Source organism: Pholis gunnellus (assembly GCF_910591455.1).
Source record: "Pholis gunnellus genome assembly, chromosome: 3".
In the NCBI taxonomy this organism is placed as follows: Eukaryota; Metazoa; Chordata; class Actinopteri; order Perciformes; family Pholidae; genus Pholis; species Pholis gunnellus.
This window is the reverse complement of record NC_136529.1, coordinates 3,166,753-3,176,911: the sequence shown is the minus strand read 5'-3', so window position 1 is coordinate 3,176,911 and position 10,159 is coordinate 3,166,753. Positions and strand designations below refer to the sequence as shown.

The 10,159-nt window shown below is 40.1% G+C and overlaps 1 protein-coding gene across 1 annotated transcript; it reads right to left on the bottom strand.

Moving 5' to 3' along the window:
• Positions 1-1,109: 1,109 nt before the first annotated feature.
• On the bottom strand, positions 1,110-9,790 carry chia.1 (chitinase, acidic.1). Its single transcript, XM_079186389.1, has 12 exons — positions 9,738-9,790; positions 9,343-9,405; positions 7,836-7,865; positions 7,523-7,727; positions 6,186-6,242; positions 5,901-6,066; positions 4,786-4,910; positions 4,180-4,303; positions 3,541-3,723; positions 2,319-2,435; positions 1,999-2,125; positions 1,110-1,548 (listed from the first exon to the last, which is right to left on the bottom strand). Exons 2-12 carry the CDS (start codon positions 9,359-9,361, stop codon positions 1,340-1,342), a joined length of 1,362 nt encoding a protein of 453 aa, XP_079042515.1. The 5' UTR covers positions 9,362-9,405; positions 9,738-9,790; the 3' UTR covers positions 1,110-1,339.
• Between the last annotated feature and the right edge of the window lie 369 nt (positions 9,791-10,159).

Below are 10,159 nucleotides of genomic sequence, written 5' to 3'. Positions count from 1 at the left end.
GCTGACCCATGACAATTATTAAGAATTACTATGTAGAAATAGCCACTCTTCACGCTGATGGTCTTGTTTACTTATGCAGGTCACATAGAGGCATCAGTTTAAACTGAGACTGTTTCATAAACAGTTAAAAGTTACTTTAAAGTAATTTTTCATGCAAAAAAAGCCATTCATTGTTTTATTTCATATTAAACTGAATATATTTGGGTTTTGGACTGACAAGATAAGAAATGGCCTTGGACTTGGATATACTGGGATGGGAACGTCTAACTGAACTTCTGTTTTCTGATTATTATTTCTTTGACCAAACGATAATCTCAAAACAAGTAGGAAATTTAATCCATAATGGAAATAATCGTAAATTGCAGCCCTACATGTCACCATATTATCATTTTTCATGGAATAGTATACTGACATTTTTACGACATTTTTAGGGCAATTCTTATGAAAAACATTATTTTAGGATACTATGCTATATAATTCTTTATGGCATACCAGACTATGATTTGCATTAACTTTAAGACATAAACTGTTATATATTTACGGTATGCATATTATGGTTTGACTTGTTTTATGACATATTTCTATTCCCTTCTATACTGTACATTTTTTCTTGACATAATATATATAACATTTTTTATGACTTTTTTATGGCATACTTTACTATGACATTTTTTATTATGTACTATTTATGGTATACTATATTATTATTTTTAATGCCATTTTTGATAGATGTATAGTATTATTTCAATGGCACACTATAGTACGACCTTTTAACGGCATAACCTACAATGATTTTTTTTGTATAACACATAATTCATTTTTTATGGCATACAATATTATAAGATATTTATGAGATATTTGTGGAATACTTTATTACTTTTATGTGCATAAGAGTTCCACATATGATTGCCTGTCGGTTTCTCAACACAGCCCTTCAAAATAATGGATTTTTTGTGGTTTTCACTTTATTTGTAATCCACCCATTAGAAAGTCTATGGAGAGACATATAGGAGAATATAATACAGTTGCGTGTGTAATTGTGGAATGGACAAAGAACATAAATGTGTAACTTTCACTTTACACTGAAGTAATCAAATTAAGGATTAATGTAGGGAAGCAGTATAACATTTATTAAATCATGCAATTAAAATTTCACAAGAATAAAAAGGAAATCAGTCATATGATTCATCGGGTCAGTAGATTTCGTTTAATTTGTTGAAGAAAGCCGTGAGCTAGCTGCAAAGAGCAATTTTCTTATCAGCGCACACTGACACTCAGACATAATTCACTGTGTTGGACATTCATAGACTTGGTGTGTGCTTGTAGTTCAGCCTGTGGCTCAGGGCCAGTTGCAGCACTTGCAGGAGTCCCAGTAGATGAGGCCGGGCTGGCAGCGGTGCAGGTACGTGTGTCCCTGGAAGCACTGGAAGTAGGTGTTCTTATCAGCTCCGTTCTCATACAGGCCATCGGGGCGGCCACGGCAGAAGTCTGTAACGGGGTCCCTGGTGGTGGTGGGGGCTGGGGTGGTGGTGGGCTTTGGGGCGAAGCCTGCATATTCACACATGGAGAAAAAAACATCATAAATGGAATAAACAGAGACTAAACCAAGCTTCTCTGAAAACTGACCAAGAAATACACCAAAACTCATTTTTATTAAAACCGTGAAAGGCAATTTTCATTGTTTCAGGTTTCTGGGATTGGGCTATTGATCGATCAATAGATTAGATAAAAAAAGTACACTGTAAATTCTAATTAGTTAACCTTATTTAAAGATTGGCCAGTTGGCTTAAACACTAAGAAACAGTACTTGTTTCACTTAAGTAAAGTGTAATAGGTAAAAAATCTGTATACAGTTCTTGAGACTTTACTTCAAATGTACTCTTGGCTCAGTATGGACTGTTAGGAATTAATATTGCTAACAACAAAATCCTTTCGAGTGTAAAAGACATCACAGTGAGTGGAGACAGCTTTGTAAGTTAGCTGAGCTACAGTATGTACCCATTGACATCCTGAGGTGGTTGACGAGAGGATAAGGTCCAGCTGCGCAGAAGTATCCACCAAAGTCATCCATGTCCAGAGACCACACATGAGCACCTCCCAGGTTGTTGGCAGTCATGAACTGGACCTAAAGGACGAGCACATCAGAGACAAAAAGGATCACACAGCAGCTACAGGGATATCAAGTAGACCTGGAATGGACAAAAAGGGAAACTGCTCTCCTCCACCAACCGCACTAGAACATTTAATCACAGGACACGTGAGTGGTCATTTGTCCAGTGTCATTATAACTACATATAATAGTGGAGCTCTATGGTTACCTTGTAAGAATAACTGCTCTGGTCATCATAGCCCACCCAGGAACTTCCATAGGTGGCGTAAGGAACCTCCTGTTCAGGGATCCATTCAGCAGTAGCGCTGGAGGCGAAGTCACAGATCTGGTCACACATAAACATAAGCAGAGTTAGATCAGACACAAACACGGGGCTTTGAAATGGAGATACTCTTAGTTAAGTTTTAATCTTTACTGATAAAATCACTTAAAGGGACAGTGTTTATGATTTAGTGGCATCTAGTGGGGGGGTTGCAGATTGCAACCAACTGAATATCCCTCCGCTCACTCCTCCCTTTCCAAGGCTGTGATAACGTGAGCCGGTGAGAGCAAAACCGTGGTAACGCCATGGTATCTATCAGGACTTTGCATTCACTCAAGAGGCCATCCTAAACACTACTTTTGGAGCAACAAAATTCCGACGGCGGAATCACGGTTTCACAAGCGTGTAGAGCAGTGATTTTCAACCAGTGTGCCGTGAGAGATCATCGGGTGTGCCGTGGAAAAATGTCCAATTTCACTTAATCGGTCCAAAAAAAATGTATTTAGTTGCTGCAAATAATTTGCCATTGTTGAGCGTCTGAGCCTGGAAGATAGTGGCTGACTAAGTAATGAAATACTCTTCCATGCCAGTGGGTGGCAGTAGGTAGCGCAATAATGATTTAGTTCATTTAAGACAGTAGAATTAAATGAGTAGAACAGCGATGAAGAAATATTTGAAAAGGAGAAATGCAGACTCTGAACTGGGTCTTGGACAAAATTCTATCCCAGATGAAAAGCCTCGTATGAGTGGTGGTCAAAAGAAAGGAAGACGGTGAGCTACATGCAACATGGAGGACTCAGGAGGACCTGCTCCCTCTGTAAACTGTGAAGGCCTGTAAGATAACAAACACACCATTCCTATTCTTATGGCAAAATAGAGAATGATAGGTGATTGTACAATCATATAATGAAAACATAGTTATGAATATTATATTCCCTTTCTGCAAATAGGTCCCCTGAAATGCTTCACACTCGCCCACATTCATTTTTTTATTTCAAATGTTGGATGTGTTTAGGTGCTCAGTTGTTTAGCTCCATGTTCTTCTTGATCAAATGTAGATGACTACAAGTCCTGTTGATGTCGAGCCATGTAGCAGCAGTAACCACAATACTTATCGTGTTCTGTATTTAGGCTTTTCAAAGTCAACTGAACAATGACTGTGCAGTACCTCATAGAAGGCCCAGAAGCCGGCAGTGCGAGTGTAGGGTCCGGCATCTGCGGGACCGTTAGATGGTGCTCCCAGGCCGGTAGCACCGGTGGTAAGGCGGTAGGTTCGACCGTAGGTGGGGAAACCCAGCAGCAGCTTCTCGGCTGGTGCTCCCAGAGCCAGCCAGTGAGCGATGGAAGAGTTCTAACAAAAAGGAGATATATACGACAGCTTAAAACTCAGTATTATTGACATTGGATCAGATGCTTCCCTGGAATGTAAAAGGTTTGCCTGTATTGTCGACCCAACTGTGAATAAACTCTGCAGCTTTCAGCTCATAGTTCAGGTTTATAGGTCAAGCAGTGAAGAACGCAGATTTCTTTCTAAGGAATTTGTGGAGACCATGCAGGAGCCAAACGGGGAGGGGCTTACACCCACATGCTGGATAGAACAAACAGCTTTAAGAGGAAAAGGCTTTCTGAAAACCATATTTAGCGTAGCAATGCTAAACGTCGTCCTCATCAGTGAGATAAAACCTCAAACTGCATTTTGGACAATTAATAAACAATAAATAAACACTCAAACTAACACAACATACTGTCAAAGAGTGTGTGTAGTTTGCAGAAGTCCGTCTTGTGTGTGTCTTTGTGTGTGTCTTACGATGTTGTGATGAATGTGTGAGCCGGAGTCCACAGAGCTGCGGTACATTGGGCTGTTGTGTCCAGTAGCTGCCTCCCAGTGTCCATGGTAGTCATAGGTCATGACATTGATGAAGTCAAGGGAACTGTTGATTATAAACGGTGTTATTTTAGATCAGCAGCAGGAGTAAGTTTCACCGTTGTTGGAGGACGTAGTAAAAAAGTAGATGCAATTCATTCAGTTTAAGAGTAAAAGCTGTTTCACACCGAGCACGGATCTACGTCCCAAAAATGTACACGGAAATAAAATAAAAATATATATAAAAAAAGCTAGCAAACCTCTGCGGAACATTCGTGCAGGGAAACAAAGACATACAGACAAACCTAGATTTCAGCAAGTTTACAGCCCACAGCTGGTTAATTAGCTTATAACTAAAAGACTGGGAGAAAGGTATCAAACCGTTTTTACATTTGAAAAATTCCCATACGGATGTTCTGAATTCCTGCATCTCATTTTCGCAACGCACTGGTGAGAAACAGCTTCAAAGTGACCTTCCTTTCCACCTCACTAAAGATACTCACTCTTCTGAGCATAAACAGACACTGAGTCCACTGAAATCAAACTCACTCTGCGATCTTCTCGACCTCGTAGGCTCTGTCGATGGTGGGAAGTAAAGAAGCCACGTTGGCTGACAGCAGCAGCTGAGTCTTCCTGCTGTCCTTGGCGTCGTCCTCAAAGGCTTTGGAAAGTTCCTGTAGAATGAACCAAAAGAGCTCAGGTCCTCCACATCTGATTGTTTCTCTCCATCTCCTACTACAACACCACAGGTTTTGATGGAGACATCCCACAGCACTGTGTTTGTTAAGACACTCAGTGTGTAATTTGTCTTTTTTAATTGTTTGTCACCTCGTATCAAAAGCTGTAACTAAATGGATTTATATTTAAAAATAATCTTGTCTTGCTCAAAGGTAACATTATACTTACTGGAAAAAAAAACAAAGTGATGAATGTATTACTGATTGGCCCATAGGGGAGACAACACAAGTGTTTCACAATGTATACCATGATGTTAGCCATGCTACTGACGTGGCTTTATGGACAACAGCTTGTTGAGCTCTCCATTTGGTCCTCACTGAAATGTCTCAAAAGCGATTGGATTAGATGCCGTTTCTCCAGAGGAAGAAGCCGTCTGACTTTGCTGAACCTCAATCATTTTTCCCGTCGCGCAACCATGAGGTTGACATATAGATGGATTGTTGGTTATTGTTATCACTTTGATGAGCTCCTGACTTTTTATTTAGCTCCACCATCAGCTCAAACCTTTCATTTGTGTAATACTTAAAGTTCCCATATTGTAGATAGTGATGTTTTTTTATTATAAAGCATATCTAGATGCTATATAGATATTGCGAACGTTTGAAAACGCTTGACCCACGGAGTCTGTATTCAGAAACTGTTCCTTTAAACGAGCAGTCAGGACTTCCGTAAGGTTTGTGATGTCACAACGATACAGTCGGCGGTAGAAGTGCTGCTAAGCTCCGTATATCAACACAATAAGTGAGTCCCCGACTGTAGTGACGCTGTGAAGATGGAGACGGCGCTGATGCTGATGACCGGAGAACACTGACCAATCTGAGCAGGTATGAACATTAAAGCATGTAAACATGTTCTAGTAGAAACACAAAATACAAGTAGGAACCTGAAAATAAGCACGATATGCCTTCTGTCAGTGTATGACTAACCGTGACCAGCAGAGTGAACCTCTCCTTGTCCTGCTGTGGGCTGCCATTGTGTCCAGGATATTCCCAGGCCAAGTTCAGCCCGTCAAAGTTATGGGTGCGGAGGTAACTGATGGCCGACCTGATGAAGGCTGCGCGGCCCTCAGGCCTGGCGACCACGGCGATGAATCTGGTGGGATGTATAAAGACAGATCTCCATTTAATCAACCTCCATTGTTGTGATGCAGCGGCAGAGGGAGGTGTCTGACCTCTGAGTTGAACGGGTGTAAAGGACATGGAGGAACTCACGGGCTCAATCCATTGACTGTTCCTCCGACAGAGAGAAGAGTCTTCAGAGCAGGATTACTAATAGAGAGAGAGAGAGAGAGAGAGAGAGAGAGAGAGCATCTTAACTGTAATCACCACATCAATAAACAACATTAAGTTTACAGTCAAACTTATACTGATGGCATTGTACTTCTCCACTTAACTCGCTGGTCTGGCTGATGTATTTGTATACCTCTCTCATTAATGTCCTCCTGGTCTGGTCCGTGACTCTTGGTCCTCTCTTGGCATGTTTGTTTTTGTGCCATATTCTTTTCATTTTGTACTAATAGATTTAATGGTGCTCCGTGAGATCATGTGACTTCTGAAGGTAATTGGTAGCACCAGATCTTTTTTAGGGGCTTCATAGCAAAAGAGGTAAATACTTATGCAAACACCACTTTTCAGTTTCTTTTTGTGGCTATCCATTAGATAAAATCAAAAATGAATCTGAATTTTAATTCCAGGTTGTTAAGCAACAAAATAGGAAAAAAACCCAAGGGGGTGAATACTTCAGCAAGTTACTGTACATCCCTTCCTCACACAACCTCATGGGTGTGTTGTTTCTCCAGTTCATTCATCGTTACAGTATATAGCTATAAGTACTCACCTTTATTATAAGTAATGAGAACGGTTCTGAACTTGCCAATCAACCATTAGAAGAATCAGCCTGGTCTTTCCAAACAACAAAACTGTCAAGTACGTTTCGAGGGAAACATATTTTCTTCAGGATTACGTTTGTCTGTTATGTCTTATCATAGAACGAGGAAGTCCACGTAATAAGGAGGCGTCAAACCAAAGTCATCGTTGACTTTCTTTGATTCACGTCAATTTATCAATTTTATCTACTTTGTTGTGTCATGTGACCAATACATTGACTTTTACTGAGTTTTTATTGGCCCTTTATTCATTAAAAGACATCACTGATATGGTCATTTATCCTGTTCTGAAGAGATGGAGTAATGCTAACGTTAGCCTTGGACTCATGGCGCTTTAAACGGCCATGACTAAATTAGCTCTGAATTTGAGAATACTATTAAGCAGAAGGAGTGTCATGAGGTTTTTCTTTACTTTTATTATGAAAATGGGTTAATGAGGTTGGAAATGTATATAATATCCCTCCTTGCTTTTTAAAATAGAACATGTTTTACCTGACGACTCAACTTGTTTCTAATGTTCATTAACATGTTGGTACTTTAAACAGGATTCCAGGCTGAAAATGGTTCTGGGTCTAAAACCCAGACAGGAGACCATCTGTGGGAGGGGATTTAACGTAGGTCTGTTTTGACTTGAAGATGGATATTGAAGACACGTTCACTCACATATTCTTGAGGTTGTTGAGCCTGCTGTACTGCTGATCATCATTCCACTCGATGGGGATGATCTGGTTGAAGCTGTTGATGGTGGACAGAGCGTAGATGACATGTGTGCACAGGAAGGGGTCAATGTTGTCCGGGGTGAATTTGGCACTGCTGGGCCTGTACTGGGCCCAGTTGGTCATGTGGCACACCAGTCTATTGGATGAGGCTGAGGGACGACAGCGGAATAACAGCAATGAGACTTACCGGTGTTTGTTCTGACACTTTGATCGTGACGGTGTGAGGAAGAGTCAATGTCTGTATAACTAATGCTTACCAATGTGCACAACGAGCAGAACGCCCAGAGCTACAAAAAGAAACAGAGAAAACAGAAGGAGAGAAGATGTGAGACTTTGGCATTATAGCCATGTGATATGTAGAATGTATACATACATGTCCGAGGAAGGAAAAATAGAATGAACACGGACCAGGTGTGCAAAACAACAAACAACTCAAATGAAAGTCGCTGCGAAACAACCCTAATACATTCACCGTCATTCTAAACCCTACGAGTACCACAGAGACCATCGTATGTCTGTGTTATGGGGGACAGGTGATCTGGAGCAACAGAACATCACGAAGATTCATTTGATTGATGCATCTTTGGTTCGGCGCCTATTCAAGTGTTACAGCATTATAATGGAGGTATATGAGGCTGTTCCCGTTATGATGGAAGTGCATGAGGCCATTCCCGTGATTTATTAGGTCTCATAAGTTGTTACAGCAATTTTTGGGTTGATACCATTTGTTACACAGATTTGGTGCTAAATGTGACCATTTTTGACCATTTAATCCTCGAGGTGACATTGATGTCAAGTTTCACAAAGTAGTCTCACTACAATGAATGACTGACTTCATCCCACATGAATACAACTGAGCTCATTGGATCAAGAGGCTCAGCTGTCCAGTCAAACCCAATTTATTTAATTCCAACACTGTTGAGGGACCCCAGTATGCAGACATATTTAAATGCACCATTTTAGAAAAACACTTGTTTTCTCCCCAGACTGCATGTGATTATCACACAATGGGCTCTTGTCTGTAAAGGAGAGACTCGTGGGAACCACAGAACCCATTTTTATTCACATATCTTGAGGTGAGAGGTCAAGGGACCCTTGTGAATGTGGCCATTCCAGTTATTTAGCTCCCTTCCGAACAAGCTAGCCGGACATGCTACCAATGGATTCATGAGATCGAGTAGTTTCATATGATACGTTCACGAGCTTTAGCCTGAGGCCGCTAACGCCTCTTTAAAACAGTCATGTTGGAGGCAACATTCCATTAGTTCAATTATTTGGTTAATGAATGTGCAAATTAAAAAAGTAATTATGTCATTTTATTCATTTGAGAGCAAGGTTATTACTCAATATCAAATGTCTGCTAGATTACAATCTAGGATATGACTTGATTAGATACTAGTTAATATAATAACACATAAAGTAACAGACACATTTACAATTTGTAAAACAAGAGATCAACAAGATTAATAATGGTTGAACAATACAATATTAAGCAAAAATTAGCACAGTAAATGCTCAAAATAGTTAGAATAGCAATTTCAGAATAACCTCTAATTGAGTTATGACTGAACGATTAAAGAAATCACTGAATCAATGCGAAGTCAATGAATTAAAGAGAAGAGGTCTTCCTACGTCTCTCCTGGAGTGTTGAGAAATGTAAACTATATCTGTATGAAGTGTTTGGCATCTTATGTGTGTGTCTTTGAGTGGACATAACTGGTAAACAGAATCAAACACATGAAAGGTGTAAATGGTATTCATCACCTGTGAGAAGTTTCCCCATTGTGCTGTCTGAAGATCCAACCAATCTGATTCAGCAGCGACGCTCTGAAGATCATCAAACATTCACATGAGATGATGATAAAACACATGAAACACAAAAGCAGATATCATTGAGCTACTGCTGATACAATTATTATGTTCACTTTATCTTTGCTCATTTCTTTTCTATATTTCGTAGATATGTAATTAAACAGCATTTTTTCTCATCACTTTAAACAGATGTATTGACATTTGGCACTATTCTTTAACATTGTATATGCAAAACTATTTAATGATTATTAAACAAAACTATTCCATAAGTTAGTCAATAATGAAAATAATTCTTAGTTGTCGGCCTACAGCCGCTAGACATGCAAACATGGCGATGATCTCATTACCTTTCTTCAAGAGGAAGCGAAGCGGAGTCTAGAGCTCGGTGGCGTCGGGTCAGATTTATATTTGACTTATTAATGACTAATAGTCGGTAGCAAAGTGCAGCTGATAAGGGCCGGTGGTGGTGGGAGTCTCGCTGACGTGCACAATAACCCCACTTCCAGTTAAGAGTGGGCGAAGCCATGTGGGAATTAGACATGCTGGGAAATGAGCTATCAGTTCAATTTCCACATCAAAGCTCCTGTAGCGAAGTGAAGTGTAATCAATGTGCAATAATTAGTGAGTAATGATCATCTGGGGTTTGTTCAGTGTTTGGACAGAGGCAACCCCTCTATGTGGACGGGGGGTTTGGATACTTTGTGCAATCAAATCAGATTTTGTTGATTTTCAATTAGCTCCATTGGAACTCAAGTCAAACTTTTCCTTT

What these genes read in the sequence shown, in the direction of transcription:
- chia.1 (XM_079186389.1), bottom strand. An exon ending in CTCAACAACCTCAAGAATAT is followed by an intron (nt 6,243 to 7,522) that starts GTGAGTGAACGT and finishes TCTCTCTATTAG; the next exon opens with TAATCCTGCTCTGAAGACTC. An exon ending in CACACATTCATCACAACATC is followed by an intron (nt 3,724 to 4,179) that starts GTAAGACACACA and finishes CCTTTTTGTTAG; the next exon opens with AACTCTTCCATCGCTCACTG.